Consider the following 22238-nt stretch of genomic DNA (forward strand, 5'->3'; position numbering starts at 1 on the left):
CTCCGAACCTATCTATACCCAGGGAAGAACAAAGAAACAAACAAATCTCATCAATAATTTCAAAATAAGCAGAATTGTCTTTCTAGACCATCAGCTCAAGAATAGTTCTGAATTTTTAGACCTTTTTTCCCCAAACAGTGAAGAAACTTGATTTTTTAAAAATAATATGAATGTTTGAATAACATTTACTTAGAAAATAACTATCCTATATTTTAGGGTCTGAGAAGACAGTGAAATGCTCAGTATTTCTATTATTAATTTTACTATTCATATAATGAAAAAGTCAGAAAAAGAGTCTGCTACTTAGTCATTTTTCAAGTGTATAAGTTAGAAGATTCCTAAGCATTTGTACAATCTCCTCCTTGAGCTCCCACTGAATTATTCCAAAATGAAGAATTTAACATTTATAAGCAGTATATCATTTTGGAACTGAATGCTCCTCAACTGGTTGATCACCCCCTTTCTTGGTAATTTCATGGGCCTATTGTAACCCAGGTCTGACACTATATTGACCAGCTGATCAACTCCAGGCTTCCAGTAACTACATGAAACGTCCAAAGCATCTCCTCACTTGTGCAGCAATGTCCCAAATCTACCTACAGCAATAATGATACTGGGCCTGGGGCCCTATCAACACCTCAGTCAAAACTAGGACAAGAAGGGGGGAAAAGGAGCTTATGTAAGAAAGGATCCAACAATGAAGATTTACAAAGGCCAAAACTATATTACTCCTCTTGTTACTTCTCCCCTCTCCCTCCTCCCACCCTTTATCAAAGGCTGACCCTTAACCAGTACCATTTTCCAGCACCTCTAACTTCTTACCTGGTCTTTCCTGACCTGTTCCCTCTAGCTACCATGCTATTTCTCTACGACCTTTACTCCAATATACACACCAGGTAGTCATACATGGTATGTACTATATTTTCAAACCTATGGCCTAATTCTCTGTATAATTAAGCTTCTGTCCAGACTACTACCAATTTATATCCACACAGTTGATATCCAAAAATTTTCTCCCAGTTCTTCTTCTTCTTGTCTTCCCAGCACCACCAGATACCACTGACCACCCTTCTACACAGAAACGCTCTCTCCTCTGTAACTCTACCCCAGTTTTCTTCCTACCTTTAACTCTTCCTTCTCTACCTTTGGACCCCTGGCCAAAGGTCTCCTCCAAGTCTCAGACTTTAGATTTTCACTTCTTTCTCTATACTCTAGCCCAGGTTTCAATTCTTTATCACCGGCTTTGACTGCTTTCTATACAGCAGTAATACGCTTCCACTGCTTCCAGTCAGTTCTTGCATTAATTCATCAAGCATCTGCTACAGACTACTCAAGTGTGTTGAATGTTGAGAAATGTTAGTTTTAAATGTTGTGTTCACTGCTATTATTTTTATTTATAAGAAAAACACCATGTAAGTATTGGAAATGCTATATAAGTGTTACCCATTATTATTGGTATTAATGTTTAGAATCCCCATGCTCATGGTACCTGAAATAATAACTATATAGCATGTATTCAGTACTGATTTGATGGAGGAAAGGAGGAAAGATCTTAACATGAGAAGAAACTTCTCATGAAAGTATAAAATTCCTGACATTCTAGAGAGCACTAGAGAAGTTTGTCCAGAAATAGCAAGAAATACGTACTTTGTGGTCTACAAAGGCTAAGCAATATTAGGAGGACTTAGCAGGAGAAGAACCAGGAAAGGCAATCCACAGGAAGCAGAGCTCTACGTTCTCGGACTGACACATACCACGTACACCTGAACTACGATTTGGTAGCTAGAGTTTTGTCACTGAGACTGTCACAGGATACAAACAAAACTTTTTGGCGAGATTGGCATAAACAGGTACTTACTGAGCATGCCTCTATAATTGAGGTCCATGTCCCGGCTCTCTGATCGAACTTTAATAGCATCCAGGATGGCATCAGGAGACAACAGTCCTGAAGGCCTCACGACATTCAGAAGTTCAGTGAGGCTCATCAGAGGCAAACGCACAGCCTGCATGATTTCAGCATGATTCTCCTTTGAATTATGCTTACACCAATTTAACAAGGCTAGGAAAATATCTTTTTCAGGAGCTGCAAATGAATCTCTTAATACGATGTTTAAAAGTGCTGTCTGAAAAGGATAAAAAGGAAAAATTCCAGTTACTATGGAGCTCAACCATGTGTATGATTAATAAGTAAAACTTTACTGAACTGCAAGTATCACTTATATTTAAGCAATTAACTCTTCTTGACCATCTTCTTTCCTTATTCTTTGTGCCATATACTCTTGCCCATTATGGCTGTGTAGGCATCTTGTACCTAGTCTTTTCAACACATGTGCACCCATCTTTAGTAAAATAACAAGAAAAACGGCAATGTGAGAAGCTGTTGCTCTGTACACGTTCTTTAGCAGAATTTACTTCCCTAAGTCAGTATGATACATCTAGCTATTTAAAATTCAAAATCTTTTTTTCCACAGTATTATTGCTCTACCATATTTTTGGTTCTCGTATTCCTAAACTGACTTCCAGCAACACTGGTATAACCCTATAAGATCCTTGCCTCTAAAAATTAAGTAAATATCATAGTTACATGCAAAACAAGACATGTAGCTTTTCAAATAGGTTTTCCCATTCAAAATATCAGGTCCTAGGAGCAACACAGAAAGGGAAAGGAAAGACAACCACCAGGGTTCAAGGGAAGACTGGGGAAAAATAGTTTTATTCTAGCTATTATATGGTATAAAACATTGTACAATAGTGAATTCTGTGCCAAAAGAGGAAAACAAACAAACAAACCAACCAGTGACTTAAAGACCATAAGAAGGCTGAGCACTAAAGAATTGATGCATTCGAACTGTAGTGCTAGAGAAGATTCTTGAGAGTCCCTTGGACTGCAAGGAGATCAAACCAGTCAATCCTAAAGGAAACCAACCCTGACTATTCATTGGAAGGCCTGATGCTGAAGCTCCAATACTTTGGTCACATGATGTGAAGAGCCAACTCATTAGAGAAGACCCTGATGCTGGGAAAGATTAAGGGAAGGAGGAAAAGGGGGCAACAGGGTTGGATGGCATTACTCATGTCAATGGACATGAGTTTAAGCAAATTCCAGGAGACAGTGAAGGACAGGTAAGCCTGGCGTGCTGCAGTCCATGGGGTCAAAAAGAGTCAGATATGACTTAGCAACTGAACAACAATACATCATTATCTCCTTTATGAACTTCCCCCCTCATAAATAAGGAATCATCAGTTGCACTCTCTGTCAGAGAAATACTGATACAAAACCAAAAAACAGTATGCAACACCACAAGAGAGTCTATTTGACATCATTACATTGAGAACCACCACCAAACGGCACGGTCTCTTGCACACAGAACTTACCAGAAGAACCTTAAAAGAAAGCAGCAGCAATCTGCCTCCCTCTTATGTGATCTAGAGTCTCAGTAGCCAGAGGCAGATGGCTAGACAGACCACCTCTTCCTCACTAATAGCTTTTCTTTTTATTCTTAGTCCACTGCTATATTTCTTCTCTACAGATATAAATAAAACAATGCATACTGCCTGTAAATTACTTGGAGACAAAGACACACCTTAGAAAGGGAGAGGAAGCCTTCGCTTGAGAGTACCTCCTGAGCATTTCTGTCCATAAACATGCAGCACATGCAAGTTAACTTGGGAAGTGAGTAGAGACTGGCAACATCAAAAGTCATACAGACATTCTGAATGTTAAGTATGGTGCAGAGGTACTCAGAGGTGGAATCCTCCAGCTCTGGAAATCCGTATTTATGAGCCAGGCTCAAAAAGTCCAGCAGCACCTCCTCCTTCTCATCTGTCAGCGTTGCCCGCCCAGTGTAGATGTATTTAAGCAGCATTGTGAATGCTTCTGCAGTGGTGTCTTGAAGAGGGATTTCGGCTTCAGGCTGAGATTCTCGCATTCCACCATACAGTAATGCTCTGCACATCAGAGAAGAAACGTATAAGGAAAACTTCAAGTAGGATTTGCTACAAAATTATGAAATAAAGGTTATCAACATTATTAAAAAAACATAAATGTGTTTAGTGACAAACATTCAGGTGAAGAAATACACAACAATCACTTAAAATAGATCTCTAAAGCAAGAGAAATAATTTTAAAACTATTTTGAGTTAATTCTATATACAACTAATGAATAATCTTAAGAGCTCAAAAAAAATATACATTAATTAGAAAGATGAAAGTGCTCTTTTGAGAGAAACAGTGAAATCAATATAAACCTGTTAAAGGTCAAGAAGGTAGTTTAAAAAAGTAAAGCTCCATAGGAAAAGATATAACCAGATGAAAACAATTAAATATAATCAGGTGCTATTCTTCCCGTCAGACTGGCAGAAATTAAAACCTATTAATACTTTCAGTTTTTTTCACATTAAAACAAAATCCCCACATTATCGCTTATCTGTTCACCTAAATAATAAAAAAAGCAGACAATCCAGTCAGGTAATAAATTTTAATTTCTACCTCTATTACTCTAGGGGAAATAGTATGAACCAATCAAAGCTTCCATCCATCAGCAAAGAACAAAGGAAGAGTGCAGAAAAGGAAGAGTAATGAAATGGGTGAGAAAGAAAACGTCAAAGAGCGACAGCAAGAGAATAAGGGAGCAAAGAGAGATCCCCTCACTCCTGTGATTCTCAGAGCAGGACTAGCATTTCAAAGTGTTCCCTCATGCTTGCCTAGAACTCCTCCCACCCTCCCCCGGACAAGCAGGACAGGACTCTTGTTTGCCTCAAAGAAACAGCTGAAACTACCCACCAAAAGATTCATGAATATTTTGAGCATATTTCTTCACTGGGTTATACTCTGCCTAGAAACACTTGTGAAGGTTTCCATTAATCCAGAGCACATCCAATCAACGACCTTAAAGTTACTATTAACAGATTAAAGAACACTTTCTTGGGGACATCATGCCAAGACCTATTCTCACTCCAGTGTGATCCATGGTACTTACTTGAATTCTCAATGCTTTAACCAGTGGTTTTGACAAGGACTCCTGGGAAGTCTTAAATATGAACCCCCAGCCTGTGGAAGGTTCCCTCTGGTACAGTTAGTTTGTCCTTATCTGGAAATTGATAGGCTCTACGACCACACTCATAAGGCCTCTCCAGATGGCTAACAGTTAACTTTCCTTTGCACAAGAACAGTATCAGCAACGAGAATCAGTCTAAGCTGGCATTGGTAATGACTGAGTTTAGCCTAGTGAGCCACCAGATATTATAAAGGTCCAATACCCACAAAGAGACAGCAAGAACAAGGTCAGTAAGTGAGCGGAGTGTATTCCATTCATTCGATACGCTCTTCAAATGTCTAAGAATACTTGAGTTTCTTTTAAGAATATACTGATCACCTAAAAGATACCCAGATACAGTTGTCTCAAATTCTTTTGAAAGAGGTAAGATATATAATAGTAATAAATACTAAACCTAAGGCTGAAAAGTTCTAACTTAATAAAAACTGGACTCTCATAAGACACTTTAGTAGTAACGAATGGAAGAAAGAAAAGAGAAATACAAAAGTATACAGAGGACAGACTGGTAAAAATAATGACAAGACCAAGGCCAGCTGCCTCAGCTTCATAGGAGCATGTTAGCTAGAACTCCTAACAGATTCCTCTTGTCTCTAAGCTCCTGGCTGCCTCTATGTTGGCATTTTATATGTACAAGATAGAATGTCCTAAACATGTTTATAAAGCACTATAGTAAGAGTTCTAGCTAAAGAGTAAATATTTCCAAGAAACACACTCTGCTACAACGTGACTCCAGGTGCAGGTTTTGCTGTCTCAGTTAATTATAATCATAAATAATATCAGACTGTAGTTTTCACTAGAAGGTAAGTGAAATTTTCTTCATGCCTTCCACATCTCAATTTTTAGATATCAAGTTTCACAGGCAAATCCATGATTTCATGGATATGGACTCTACAGATTTTTCAACAATATATTACCAGTCAATAATTCAGTAATGATTCCCTTTTAACTAACATTAGGTAACATAGAGAGTAATTAGACCTCAGTTTAATATTTATAACCCTGGAAATTAGGGGTCTAAGTAACATATAATAGCTACGTATAAGTACAAGTATGCTTTCTACATAAATTAACATTTTGTTTAGTTTTAGTGCTAACATAACTATGAAACTTGGTCTCAGTAAATATTTAAGTTTCCTTTACTTTGGGGTTGTCAAATTACATGTCTCAGAGAGAGATCTGTTGAGTTACATATAGGTCCTGGACCTCAGTGATCTGAAACTAAGAGGTTTACATGTTCACTGGCAAGTCCAAAGGTCATTCTGCCTATAAAACAAGAGGCCTATCTGCCAATAAATCAGTTTTAAGTTCCATTAGTCATCAACTGTGAGGAGAGGGTAAGGGGAAAGAAAACTCAGCCTGAGAAATATTGTTGAGAACCTGGAAAATGACTGATGGGGTACAGTCCAGCCTGAGAAGCCTTCCAACCCTCTGATAACTCCTGAAAGGAAAAGGTAATTTTTAAAAATATAACAAAAAGTCAACAAAGATGAAATGTTTATAGAATGTTCAACTGAATGACTGCTAGAATTTGTTGTTTTGTTACATATTTTTCATAGAGTGGAAAATACCAGTGTTTTCTACAAGTGACTTGTATCTTCAAAAAGTAATATACACTTACCGAAAATATTGGCACCTTGCTGCTAAAATTACCCTGTGGGCAGGAAAACGTTTCTTTTCCACAACAAATGTGACATCGCCGTATTCTTCCCCAATCAACAAGGCACCAATATGTTCAGACAAAATGTGCACATGGTCAATCTCCCCCACTGCAGTAAAGGGGCGAAGAGGGTGGCTGTTACTCATCTTGTAGAACTGGTGATAGTCGTTGATCTATTATACAAAGAAGGGATGAGAGTTAGTGAGAGGGGGGTACACTTCAAAAGTCACATACTATAAACACAGATAGGTAAAAATGTATTTTCTAAAAAATCACAAAAGAGAGCGATTTTATCATCATCACTGGTATCTCTATTAACCCATCTATTCTGGGAAGTAGTTCAGTCTATTTCCATTACCTCCACTATCCTCACCACCTTATCACACTAAAACTCAGGCTTTTCAAACATTAACAGCACTTGGATCCATCACAATCTAGCAAACTGTTCAAATTGTGTTCAAGTCCCTTATTTATCAGTATCTCAGGAAAAAGAAAATCAACAACCAGAAGAGTTCCTCTTTTAGCATAGTTGTATTTACTAAGGTGGGTATAACTAGCTAGACCCAGTAGAAAACTCATTCAGGCATAGATCTAGACCTAAATCACAAACAGAATAAACTAAACCCGATTTCAAATAATTACAGAAGTTTTGATCTGAAACCATCTTAAGTACTTTATTAAAAGATTATAATCTTCTGAAGTCACAAAAATAAATGGTCATTTATTAGTGGAAGATTGTAGTAAGCATCCTAACCTCTCTCTAAGAAAGAAAAACTCCAGGATTTTTCTGAAGACTGTAACTTCCAGTTCAAACTCTTCTCCCTGACAATCAGGTAGCCTGTGTTTATCACATTACATTTACTCTCACTTCCTTGCTTTTCTTTTCTACAAATGCAACTAAAAATAAAAAGCTTAAAACTTGATTAACAGCTTTACATATTAGAAAGGGGAGTAATTATCTTCGAAAGCTAAAAATGGTTATATTCTTAAATATCTACTGTACTTGGAGGTAGTACTTCCCAGATATAAGTAACCCAGCAAGTGGATGAGAGCCCTCACTAGCGTGCAGGTGTCTGAAGTGACGATGTGGTTGACAGCTCAGAAGTGTTGTACCTGAAACTAGAATTGAGTCAGATATGCTGTCTCCACTAGACGCTCCTCCACCCCTTCTTGAACTCTCTGCTTGTACCAGGATTAAAGATTAAGCCACTCCTAATCTTTACACTTCCACATCCAGGTTCATTGTCAACACGGTATGTGATGCTTTCCTGGTGGCTCAGAGGTAAAGAATCCACCTGCCAATGCAGGAGACGCTTGTTCAATCCCTGGTCCTGGAATCCCTGCCACAGGGCAACTGGAGCCTGTGCCCATGACTACTGAGCCTGTGCTCCAGAGCCCAAGCACCACAACTCCCGAAGCACGCGTGCCCGAGAGCCTGTGCCCTGCACCGAGAGAGGCCGCCACGACGAGAAGCCCGAGCACCTCAACTAGAGAGGAGCCCTCACTCACTGCAGCTAGAGAAAAGCCCACACAGCATCGAAGACCCAGCACAGCCAAAAATAAATAAAAATATTTTTAAAACTAAAAAATGAAACAAGCTATGTGAAAAAATTGTCTTTATCTCCAGAGACTGTAGTGGAATACCCTCACAGTCCAGTTTCCCCAGTTACCTGCTACTCCATGCCCACTCCCAACTGAGGGAACAGCAGCAAGGAGTGTGATGTAGAGGAACACAGAGGATGAGTTAGGCAAGGAAACACCCACCCAGCTAAGTAAGAGAAGCTTCTGGCCCCTAGCAGGACTACCAGAGGGCTAGCAGCATACTCATTCTCAGGGCAAATCCCTCTCCCTCAACCACAACCTGCATTTGAAAGCCTTAAAAAGTGGATCATCTCCAGTCACCTGCATTTTTAGGACCAAATTCGGCTTAAAAGGATCTATTTAGGAGTGTCCCCAGAACATGTGAAATTCAATCCCCTGATATGTGATACAACAATCTAACACAGAAGTTGGCAAACTTTCTGCAAAGGGTCAGAGAGTAAATATTTTAGGCTTTGTAGGCCATATAGCCTCTGTCACAACCATTCAAACCTATCATGAGTAGCCATAGACAGCAAGTAAATGAATGAACATGGCTTTGCTCCAATAAAACTAGTTACAGAAAAGGGCTAGATTTAACCCTCAGATTATAGTTTGCCATCCCTGCTCTAAGAAACAATCAAGGACTGACTATACTCTACATAAAGGATCAGACTGTTTTTGCTCTTTTTTTTAATTTCTGGCTTGGTTATCCAAACAATGTTCAAAATAGCATGGTCATTTCCTATGTCAGTCATAAAATTCTAAAACCCCCTGGTAGCTGATTTCAAAATCCCATTCTCCTTCAACAAGAACTGTCACAACACTATCTAATAGTTCAATGATGGTGCAGGACTCCAAACAAAATAGATGTTTACCCTAGCAGAAAGGATCCCATGTACATACCCAATGAATATGTTCTCTAGTATACTATCTTAAAATTATATCTAGGTTATCCGTGAGACTCAAATGATTAACTAATGACTCCTGATAGACAACGATAGATTCCTGGTTAACTAGCTCAAAAGTAAATTTATAATTCCTCAACTGATACATAATAAACTTTAATGCTACATATATAAATATCTATTTTAATAAGTTCTCCAGATTTGTACTTCTTAATATGTAAAACTTCATTTTGCTAAATTTACGTTCCAATTATGCTTTTCCAACTGGAGGCAGGAAGCAAAGATTGTTGTGTATACAAAACAGACACTTAGTAAAGAAATTTTAATAAAACAATAATTTTCATTGGCATACAGAAATAATTTTAATTAGACCAGTGATTCTCAATGAAGCTTGCCACAACAGGAGTCACTGAGGAGCTTAAAACACAAAGATGCTTGAGCTCTACCCACCAGAAATTCTGATTCAGTTGGCCACTATTCTGAAGTGATTCTAATGCTTGGCCTAGAAAACACTCATTTATTTAGACTCCACTATTCTAGGTTCACATCCCTTCTCAGGTACATAAATATACAAACAAAATTTCTGCTGAGAAAATTTATTTAGGGTATGATTCCATTTTAAATCTTAATGCAAAGAGGCAAATGATGCTAACCCAGTTACCAGTGCCATGGCTTGTATGCAGAAAATATTTTCGCCCAACGCCCTAGCTTATCTATGAAGTGACAGCTTGGGTTCATCCACTTGCCATTAAAAAAAAAGCATGTTTTAAAAGCCACACATCAATAAAGTTATCATTTTAAAACATCAATTTAAATTTGATAAATAAAAAAAATAAATTTGATAAATAAAATTAAGAAAAAATTAAAGCTCATGGAGTAAAACTATTTACTGACATATTTCTTATACTTTAATAATAATACTTATTATGCTACTAACAATATATGTGGTCTCTGACAAGCGTTCTAACTTCCGTGAGATTATTTCAATACCTGTAAAGATGAAGTTATAGTACATTTTTTTTAAAGTTGTATTTTAGAACTCTGCCACTGCATTTTACTACCACTGCTTTGTCCTGTCATATGAAATGACTCTCATGACTCAGCATATGGATGTGATTTATTACAGCACCCCCCCCCCCCAAAAAAAATTCCAAGCAAAATCAGCAAAGGTTTTGAAAAAGTACATGTGGCAAAGTCTGGGGGAAACTAGACACAAACTTTCAAGGACCCTCTCCCAGTGGAGTTACACTGAATGTGCTAAATTCCCCCAGGAAACTGTGACAGCACGCTGCCCACCGAGAAGCTTCCTAGAGACTCGGTACTCAGGGCGCTAAACGAGAGCTGTTGGTACAGACAAGCATTGGAAAGAAGGAGCCTAAAAGCCTATCTGACACACTAATTTAACCTTAGACTTGGACAGAAGAAAGAAGTAAATAACCTACCCCATCTGCCTAAATGAATCCCTAACTCCTGACCTCCCAATATGCTAGATCCAAACCGTTTAATGGACAGGTTTCTTAAAAACTTTAAGGATCAGATGATTACAGTGTTATTTAAGCTATTCCTGTGCACATGAGTTTTCCGCTTCTTCTTATGAAGCCAATTTAACCCAGACAAGAAGACGTGATCACATCACACACTCAGAAATTAGTAAAAATGAAAAAATCCTATGTATAATATTGGAAAACAGAATTAAGCAAAAGGAGTCATGACAAAGTTGGTCAATTCCAAGAAAGATATGAATATTAACAAGAATAACTGTCATCAAAAGATTAAAGGAGAAAAAAATCATGTATTAGCTCAATAAAAGCTAAAATCCCTTTTTAAACAATCATTAAGAAGTTTATTTTAAAAGTTTTAATTGAATAGGAATAAATGAATACTTCCTTAACTTTATACACACATCCTAACTATAACAGATATGTGTGCTTAGTCACTCAGTCGTGTCTGACTCTGTGACCCCAAGGACTGTAGCCCATCAGGCTCCTCTGTGCATGGGACTCTCCAGGTTAGAATACTGGAGTGGGTAGCCATTGCCTTCTCCAGGGATAATAGATATAAGAAACTATTAATGATAAAAACACTAGAGACATCACTAGAAAGTCTGGAAATAAGACAATCATTAACATTTTTCAGAGGCAAAAGACAATGCAATTAAGAAAGTTCAAGGTAAATGGATTAGGAAACAAACAGGCAAAGTAATCATTACTTGCTGATAATCTCATGCCTACATGAAAAAAATCCATGAGAATCAACTGAAAAAAAATGTGAGAAAATAAGCAAGGTTCACTAAGGTGAACACATAAAATTATTACAGTTGACCCCTGAACATGGGTTTGAACTGCATGAGTCCACTTATACTTGGATTTTTTTCAATAGTAAATGCCACAGTACTACATGAGCCACAACTGTGGATCCTCAGATGGACAGGATCAGAGGATACAGAGGAACCTCAGACATGGAAGGCTAATTACATTTGAATTTTCAACTGCGCGGAGGGTAGGCACCCCAACCATTGTATTGTTCAAAAGTCAACTGTATTTGAAAATATACAGTATCCTTTCATGTCCAAAACAACCAGATAGAAAATATAAGACAACCACATAGAAAATATGAAGGGAAAGATCTGCAATCTATACCTGCAATATCTAGGAATAAACTCATAAAACATGTAAAGGAAGTTATAAAACTTTTCTGAGGAATTTAAGAAAAATAAATGAAAAGACATACTGTGTTTGGAGATGTTGTAAAGATACCAATCATCTCTAAATCACCCTACAGAAAAGAATATTTGATATTTCATTGTACTTCATGTTGTTAACAAAAACAAAGCTTTAGCAGCAGAAAACAAAATTCACTAAAATGTTCTTGGTAGGAATACACAGTTAAAAACAATAATTTGACAAATGGGCACACATATTAGTAAACTGAGAAGGAAAAATGAGAATTTTATATTTATCGAGAGATTTTTAAAGCTGAGAGAATGTTCTAATTAATACAGGAATTAAAAGTAATCATGATCAGAATCACAACTGAGTTTTTAAAGTAAATTGGGGTAAAGAAGTTTATCTGAAAGAATAAATGTGTGATTTCACATATACTCTAAAAAAGAAGAGCAATGAAAGGAGGCCAGTGTACCGGGTGAGAAAGCAAATCATACATTAGAACAATTAAGCAATGTCATAATAGATAGGTCATTGAAACATTAGTCCAGAAATAAACCCAAATATACACAGGTGTTCAGTATGCTGGGAAAGACTGAAGGCAAAAGGAGAAGGGGGCAGCAGAGGATGAGATGATTAGACAGCATCACTGATTCAATGGCCATGGATTTGAGAAACTTGGGGAGATAGTAGAAGACAGGGGAGCCTGATGTGCTACAGTCTGTGGGGCTGCAAAGAGCCAGACACCACTTAGCAACAACAGACTTAGTGTGTGTGTGTATATTTTTATGTATGTAAATGTAGTAACTCAATTCAGTGGGAGAAAATATAATTCAATAAAAAATTCTGGCTAGCCATTTTGAAAAAAGTAAGCTGGACATTCACACAAGAGCACAAAACTAATTACATAAGGATGTCAACTTCAGCACTTTCTGTAACTGTAAAAAAAAAAAAAAACTTTAAATGCCCATTTAATGGGAACTGGATAAACAATGATAAGTCTATACAATGGAATGTTGTACAGTGATTTTAAAAAATAAAGTTAAATACCTTATTGACATTGAAAAATCTTAAATATGTGTTTACATGCAAAAAGGCAAGCTGCAAAACAATAATATAACCTTATTTTGTTAAACACATAAAAAGCACACACCAAATTGTTAACAAGGGTTAACCCAATGGATTAACCATTGGGCTATGGGAAAAATTTTACATAGCATAAAATCTATTTTGGTAATGTTTAAAATTTGTATAACATGCACGTTCTATTGTAATAAAACTATACACAAATATTTCAATAACTTTGGTCACTAAAATCACAAATTAAATTGGTTTTTGTATAAGACAGCAAGTGTTTTAATTTGCCACATCCGGTAGTACCTGACTTAGTGACTAAGAATGGTAAACAGAGGGATTATATATTACACTACAAGTAAAAAATAATTAACAATTTGAAGTCAAGGACAAAAAGTTCATTTACACTAAGACAGGCAAAAAGTAATGAATATCAGATACCTGGGTAGCATAGCCTACTAGGACTCTGTCTGATACATCCCAAATAAACGTCTTTACTTTAAGAGATTTTCAGTATGACTTTTCTCAATTTGCAGCATAATTTCTTGGATGCAAACAAAGTGGTCTGAAATTTGCTCCTGTTGACAGTCCCAGAGTCTAAACTTGCTGACATTCACAGGATAGAGCAAGGGTAATCTATTCACTCAAGCTGTTCCTTCAAGGTAAGAGGAAAAAGAGATGTAGGAAGGCAAGGGGAACAGAGACTTACTCCAAGAGAGGAAATGGTACCGTTTGTGATATCATATACAATTACTAGTTGAGGGTTCTGAGACTTCATATGAATTCATTTACCAGGGATGGTGGTATAGAAACTATCCTACTTTGTGTGTGTAGTTGGTTAAACTTTCCTGGATTCAAACACATCAGAATTTAAAAAGAAAAAAAACTGCTAAGCTGCAGTACTAAAATTCTCAGGGTTATTGACTATTTATTATGCAATAAAAAACCCACACGCATTTGTTCTCACCAAAATAGGAAACAACGCCCATCAATAAAGCGAGAGCACCATATGCAGTTCACAATGTTGTAATGCTATCATTGTGAAACAACCACACTGACCTAAATATCAACTTCCTTACTTAAAAGTTACTTCCAATAGAACTGTTTACAAACTTTTCTTTAACAAGGGTTTACTATAATTTTTTAACTTAAAGTTTACTCTCCAGAGTTTTATCAGGAAATAGACAAAGACCAAAGTTCCACCAGGTGGAGATGCCAAAGAGTCCTTGAACACTGTATTAAATCTCCCCTGGGAAGCCCTCTGTGCCCCATGTATTTCTTGACTGAAAGAACTTTATGGGAAAAAAGACCTGCTCTTTAATTGCAAAATATAAATTATTTTTCTCTTGAGGAAAGAGATGGTATTTACAAGCATATGGTTTAGCAATTTCTTTCTGCTCTTAGTACCCATGTGGTGTGTAATTTGAAGTAGTAATCCTTAAACTTTAAATTAATATCGCTTGGGGAGATAAATAATGTCTCGTCTGCATCTTAAAACACTCACAAAAAATCACAGTCTATGTTCTTATGGGAAGGATGCCTCACTTCTTTTGATATATACTCTACCCTTGTCATCCAACAGTTTGAATAAACAGGTGTAGACTGACCATACTGGTAGGTATAACCTTGATTCTGATATTCTGCAGATCCATTTTTAAACCTTGCAGAAGAGCAGCAGCATCAGGCAGTAAAGTGCTACAGTGAGAAATATGACCGGAGTTCATGGGCATTTTCTTGTCTTGGGATTCCTGAAACGTCTTTCTTTGGGAAAAATTAAATGGTTTTTAACATCCAGTCCAGCTCCGAGTTCTTGTTACTCTATGATTTTATGTTTGTAAATAAATATTTATAGATCTTCTCAGCTTGGAACACTAAGGAACCGTATCATAAAATATTTGATGAGATCATTTTATGGAGAGAGTATGTAATTCCACTTACCAATTACCACATTTATTTACCACTTGTTTGCCTAAGGACAAACTAGTTTCTGGAGCTAGATATAATTCATTCCACAAGAGATTTATTGAGCTCTCACTACAATACAGTGCTAGGTGATACAAACACAAAGATTAATAAAAGAAAGCTGCTACCTTTGAAGAACTCACTGTCTACTGAGGAAAGTAGGACTAGATGACAAGTAGAGTCAACACTAGAACTAGCCATGAGTTTATGATTTGTAGAAAGTCAGAGACACTTATCTTCCATAGGTATCATACCAAAACATACACAAAAAATTATTATGCTCCTGTATCAGAATAAGAGTTAATATTCAAATAATTAGCTAACTGCTCTCTAAAATGGGGTATTCACATCCTAGGGAGAGTGGAATAAAAACCATAGAAATTTGGAGAAAAAATCTTAACACTTGCATGAGTGCTCAATCACTTCAGTCATGTCCCGCTCTTTGCAACCCCATGGACTGTAGTCCACCAGGCCCCTCTGTCCATGGGATTCTCCAGGGAGGAATACTGGAGTGGGTTGTCCTGCCCTCTTCCAGGGGATCTTCCCGACCCAGGGACTGAACTCACATCGGCCTACATCTCCTGCATTTCAGGAGGATTCTTTATCCACTGAGTCACCTGGGAAGACCCTCTTAACACTTATACTGATACATATTTTTAACCTAAAAAAAAATGAGCAAAAAGGAATTGTCCTCCTTTGTTCAAAGGAAATATCAGGTTTGCCTGGGCCTGCTACTTGAATTTACCAAAAATTATATAGTTTAAATTATTGCTCACAAAATGATAAGTGAATTTTAAAAGGTTCCTACAAGGAAACCACTGGTTGAAGATAATATAACATTGCCAACACAAGCAGACAACAAGAAAATAGCCATTATGACAACTCTACTCCTAGTAATCAGATTTTATAAGGTGACCTATCGCCCAATAAGTCCTAGAGATCTAATACACAGTATAGTGAACATAGACAACAATGTTGTATTATAGTCAAACTTGCTAAGAAACTAAAGCTTAATTATTCTAACCACTAAAAAGAAATAATTATGTAACATGATAGAGGTCCTAATTATTGTATCACAGCAATCATATTATAATAAATAATGCAATAAATGTAGTAAATCAACATGTTGTACATCTTGAATTTACAGTTATATGTCAAATATATTTCAATAAAAGTAACCCTCAAATTTGAAATTATCAAGATCATTTGAAACATATTCTATTATTAACAACAAACTTCCATATTAAAGGCATTAAAATGACTTCAAACTATACTACAAAGTTACATTAACCAAAACAGTACAGTACAGGAGTAAAAACAGAAATATAGATCAATGAAAAAGCATGGGAAGCCCAGAAATAAACCCATGCACCTAAGGTCAATTAATCTATGACAAAAGAGGCAAGAATATACAATGGAGAAGAGGTGGTCTCTTCAATAAGCGGTGCTTGAAAAACTGGACAGTTACATGTAAAAGAATGAAATTAGAAAATTCTTTAACATTATACACAAAAGTATACTCAAAACTGATCAAAGACCTAAATATTAAGGCTGGACACTATACAACTCTTAGAGGAAAACATAGGCAGAATACTTTTTGACATAAATAGTAGCAATATCTTTTTTGATTCACCTTTTAGAGTAATGAAAATAAGAACAAAAATAAACAATGGGACCTAATTAAACTTTATAGCTTTTGCAGAGCAAAGGAAATCATGAACAACAACAAAAAGACATAAACAGACTAGGAGAACATATCTGTAAATGAAGCAACCAACAAGGGATTAGCCTCCAAACTATATAAGCAGCTCATGCAGCTCTTTGTCAAAAAACAACTCAATCAAAAAAATGGACAGAAGATCTAAATAGGCATTTCTCCAAAGAAGACATACAGATGGTCCAAAAGCATATGAAAAGATGCTCAACATCATTAATTTTTAGAAAAATGCAAATCAAAACTACAATAAGGCATAACCTCACATCAGTCAGAATGACCATCATCAAAATGTCTACAAACTTTAAATGCTGGAGAGGGGGTAGAGAAAAGAGAACCCTCCTACACTGTTGGTGGCAATGCAAATTGGTACAACCACCTTGGAGAACAGTACAGAGGTTCCTTAAAAATAAAGGAAAAACTAAAAACAGAACTACCAAATGATCCAGCAATCCCACTACTGGGCGTATATCTGGAGAAAACAATACTTCAAAAAGATACATGCATCCCAAAGTTCACTGAAGCACTATTTTCAATAGTCAAGACATGGAAGCAACCAAACGTCCATTGACAGAGGAAGAAGATGTGGTACATATATACAATGGAATATTATTCAGCCATCTGGTGAAGGAAATGGCAACCCACTCCAGTCTTCTTGCTTGGAGAATCCCATGGATAGGGTCCATGGGGTCGCAAAGAGTCGGAAACAACTGAGCAACTTCACTTCACTTCAAAAAAGAACAAAATAATGCCATTTGCAGCAACATGGATGAACCTAGAGATTATCATACTAAGTGAAGTAAGTCAAAGAAAGACAAATATCATCTGATATCACTCATGTGGAATTTAATTTTTTAAAAATGATACAAATGAAAAAAATAAAAATAAAAAAAATAAAAATGATGCAAATGAACTTATTTACAAAAAGACTCACAGATTTTGAAAACAAACTTATGGTTATCAAAGTGGAAATGTGAGCGGGAAGGGATAAATTAGGAACTTGAGATTAACATATACACTGCTACTGCTAAGTCACTTCAGTCGTGTCCGACTCTGTGCAACCCCGTCCCTGGGATTCTCCAGGCAAGAACACTGGAGTGGGTTGCCATTTCCTTCTCCAATGCATAAAAGTGAAAAGTGAAAGTGAAGTCGCTCAGTCGTGTCCGACTCTTCGAGACCCCGTGGACTGCAGCCTACCAGGCTCCTCTGTCCATGGGATTTTCCAGGCAAGGGTACTGGAGTGGGGTGCCACTGCCTTCTCCGAAACGTATACACACTACTATACATAAAATAGATAACAAGGACCTACTGTATAGCACAAGGAACCCTACTCAATATTCTGTGATAACTTATAGGGTAAAGAATCTGAAAAAGAATAAATGTACGTAAATATACAGCTGCATCACTCTGCTGCACACCTGAAACACAGCATATAGTAGATCAAGTATAGTACACGCTCATATATATATACATGTATGTATTTTAAAGGCAGAAACCTAAAGTAACAATCTACTAATAGTAACAAATTAACAATTGTGCAGTAGGGACACATTATTCTTATCTAATAATAATGGTTATCTATACCAGGTGGTTCAGTGGTAAAAAAAAAAAAAAAAAAAAAAAATCCACCTGCAATGCAGGAGATATAGGTTCCATCCCTTAGAAAAGGAAATGGCAACCTACTCCAGTATTCTTGCCTGGGAAATCCCAAGGACAGAGGAGCCTGGCGGGTTACAGTCAACGTGGTCACAAAAAAGTAGGGCACGACTGAACAAGAACAACAACAAATAATAATGGTTACTATTACTGAGGACTTCAGTATAAGCTAGGCAGAGTCCTTAGCATTTTACACACACCATCCTACCTGGTATTCAAACAATTAGATTAGGCACATACTGTTTTTTTTTTATTTAACAGACAGGAAAAATTGAAGGACAAACAAGATTAGGCAACAAGTCCAAGGACAAAGACAATAAATAGCATATTTAAACCAAAGTCTGTCAAAGTTCTGAACTTATTAGAGCTATGCTGTAGTAATACGGAAGAAGTCAGAAATGATTCTCTGACTACTAGACCTGCCAACTAGCTCCTCAGACCAGTTTTCGACTTTTTTTTTTAAATACACTCTATTCAGACCAGGTAAAATATGCCATGGTGTTAAAAAAAAAAAAAAAAAAAAGGCAGTGTCATTTTTCAATCCAACTTTTTTAACTACAATGTTTTAAAACTCTACTGAAAAATTATAGACCAAGAATATTATTAACACAAATATGCATCAATATACACTACAGTTAACTACGTAAACAACTTGTAACAAATTAAATTGATAATGACAAGACTAAATAGCAATTATAAGGGAAGAACAGAAACAACTTGAACATAACTCTACATAACAGTGATATGTATCTTTTCAAAAATATAAAATAATTCTAACTTATGCATGTTCACATGTGGAATAGGAGTTCTATAATGCTGCTACAGACTGCTTAAGTCAGACTTCTTAGTAGAACACCAAATCAGAATCTTGTATGAACTCCAGTATTACTCTAACATGGATTTATGAATGCCACATTGTGCATATTCTTAATGCTTCCCTTGTATGGTCATTAATAAGATGCCAAAGGATATATAAACCAAAGACCATGAGATCCCCTGACATTTGCCAGTATTTTCTCATCAAGGCCTACCAGTGACCTTGGGCCATATTTTAAGAAGCGTTTTCCTCAACTGGCCAATGCTCCTGGCTCAGTTTGGCAATGACATCTAATTCTGTGGTGGCTGCGAGAAGCTACTCTATTATTCAATCACAAAATATTTGAGACTCCCAAAGCAAAAATGGCCCAATATATACAATAATTTGCAGTATTATTTTTATTTTCTATTCAATACTTCAGTTTCTCTAGATCCAGTCTCTAATTAAAACAATCTTTCCCAAATGCCTTCAAACAAAAGCATTCAAATCAGGTATCCTAAAACAAAATAACAAGTGACCCAAGTGAGTTTCATTCCATTAATATTACATTTTAAAGTTTCCCCAAATATTGAAGCTTGTTTCTTCTTTCTTCCCTCAGAGCACCTTCTTGAGTTTATGCTTCAGAAAGGGATTAAAGGTACAGAAACTCACCAGCAGATTTTATTAACCTATCACCCAAAGACCTACGCTGTCCAGTCACCAACCCACCCTCTGTCTCCCAGCTCGTTTGTGCCACTGTGTAACTCCCTATAAGACAACCCTCTGCAAGACGGAAATGACAAGTCACAAACTGCAGCTCTTAGAAGCGGCTATCATTTATAGATCTCAGAGTTTATATAACTATCCTTTTTGGGGTTATCAGCCTTATTGGTCTCAAGTCTATTGAAAATTATATGAACTGTACACTAGGAACAGAAAAATATATGCACCAAGAGCCCCCCCCCCAAAAACAATGAAAAAGTCATGGTGAGTACAAAGGTTATTAGTTGTAATAATATTTGAAAATACAGGACAGCCATTTCTTTTTAATTTCTTCAGTGGCACCTTATGGGTCTGTAATATTCTTGCCCAGATTTAAATTATATGATAGTTTCCTAATTAATAAAGGTTATTATAGCATGAACTCCCATTAAAGCAGTGGAATCACCAATTACAACAATTTAATTTCTTTGTAGTGAAGCTACTGTGAACATTTGGATTATTGTCTGGGTAAAGGAAATTGGCTTTTCATTTGTAGATGTCATAAAAATGTTCTGCTGTGCATACTTTGACGCAGTTTGTTAAACCCTGCTATCCTGGCTATCTTCTGAGAAAACTGAAATAAAAAAAAAAAGATCAACTGAGAAATCAACTGAGAAATCAGTCCACCTAAAAATTTTGATTTACAAATTTATTTGTTGCCATTCTAGCACATAATCTAAAGGACATGTTCACAAACTATACTAGTCTTCCTTTGCCCCCCTCCCCATATAACCCCTTCCTTTGGTTTTATGAGCACTGTCTTTGTTCCTCCAACACACCATTCTCTACTGCAATGAAAGGAAAGAATAAAACTCAGAGAGAATGATCCTCACGTAGTCTAGTAGTTACTGTCCAAGATAAGACCCACTGGCCCAAATCTATGGCTTAGGCCAAGTGAAAGTGAAAGTCACTCAGTCCTGTCCAACTCTTTGTGACCCCATGGACTATACAGTCCATGGAATTCTCCTGGCCAGAAAACTGGAGTGGGGAGCCATTCCCTTCTCCAGGAGACCTTCCCAACCCAGGGATTGAACCCAGGTCTCCCACATTGCAGGCGGATTCTTTACCAGCTCAGCCACCAGGGCAGCCCTTCTACAGCCAAAGCCAAATTTATAGTGTATACAGAGAAGAAGGGGATGAATGACACATGTCAAGAAAATGACTCATTTTAGGAACAAAAAATTTAGGCAAAAGTTCAAGAAATTCACCTCTCTTACAATTACAGGAAAAAATGGACTTTCCTGTAAAACTGTCATCTTTTCATGATCCAAACTTAATCCCACCCCAGATCTTCCACAAACCCCCGTGAATATACAACCATGTGGCCTGCCTGTATGTGCACTCTTCTGGTGCACATATAAACTTCACCCACACTGTGGAAGAATAAAATGCATTAAAAAAGAATAATGCATGCTTCTCCCCTTCTGTCTTAGAACAAAAACTCTAAAGGGTAGTAGATAGGTTTTCTGTATTCTGTGCACTAATACCCCCAAGATGCTACTGAATAATTGATGAGCTTATGATTATGACTGCTATTCTCAGTTCTGAACAATATTCATAGGCCAAATTTAATTCACATCTAATACTGAATTCTACCTTTTTTATCATCATCAAAATATGCATCAAGGCTATTCTGTTTCTTAGAATTCCATCAGTTGATTCTTTACCTAAAGTCATAATCTTGGCATGTCACCAGCTCAACCACAGTACCAACTTGGGATGTCACTGACACAAATTCTCACAGCCCATCCAGAAAAGCTACCAAGACCATGCCTTTATAAGAGAAGCAAGCCTTCAATGCAGACATGTTTAGGAATATAATTAGAAATAATTATATTAACACAAGAGGAGATGCAAGTTATACTTTATATAAATAGACTACTTTCTTACTGTTATTTCTAAGAGAAAAAATAAACTGTAACTAATAAAATGTTTAATGTTAAGATGGAGTTCATTTAGTTTAATGCCATCATATTATCTGACAAACATAAAATGATCAAACGTAGCAGAAATCCTGCAATAGACAAATGCCTGCAATCTATTTCCTTCTCCAAGTTTATAAAAGAAGCTTATGTTTTACTTGGCTAACAGGGTGGCATCAGCTGCTGATAAGGAATGTTCATAAAATACTTCCTTTGCTGTGCTATGCCTATGGGTAAATCTAAAGTAACCCATACACCCTGTGGAGAAGGAGGGCTTTAAATAATGGAAGAAGGCAGCTTTTTAAGGATATTAAATGAAAGATGTTCCATGTAGACAAGATGGCAAAGGCAAGAATCTCAGGGCACTATCAGAAAATGTGAAACTGAAAAGGAAGTGTGCTTTGAGTAACAACAGAAAAGGAACAGAAACAGACAAACAGTATGGTAGAATCTCACACTGTCTAAACTAATCTCACACTGTCTAAATCT

The 22238-nt window shown here is 36.7% G+C and overlaps 1 protein-coding gene across 3 annotated transcripts in view; it reads right to left on the reverse strand.

Annotated features, from left to right (window-relative positions):
* BTBD9 (BTB domain containing 9) overlaps nt 1-22238 on the reverse strand; it is a 394620-nt gene that overhangs the window by 352886 nt on the left and 19496 nt on the right. For all 3 annotated transcript variants that reach the window (XM_043907354.1, XM_043907356.1, XM_043907355.1), the window contains exons 2-4: nt 6676-6887; nt 3585-3948; nt 1859-2123 (exon numbers count right to left, since the gene is read on the reverse strand). In XM_043907354.1, the coding sequence (XP_043763289.1) occupies nt 1859-2123; nt 3585-3948; nt 6676-6860 (814 nt within the window). In that variant the 5' untranslated portion in view covers nt 6861-6887. The remainder of the gene's footprint in view (nt 1-1858; nt 2124-3584; nt 3949-6675; nt 6888-22238) is intronic.

This window comes from Cervus elaphus, chromosome 7 (genome assembly GCF_910594005.1).
Source record: "Cervus elaphus chromosome 7, mCerEla1.1, whole genome shotgun sequence".
In the NCBI taxonomy this organism is placed as follows: Eukaryota; Metazoa; Chordata; class Mammalia; order Artiodactyla; family Cervidae; genus Cervus; species Cervus elaphus.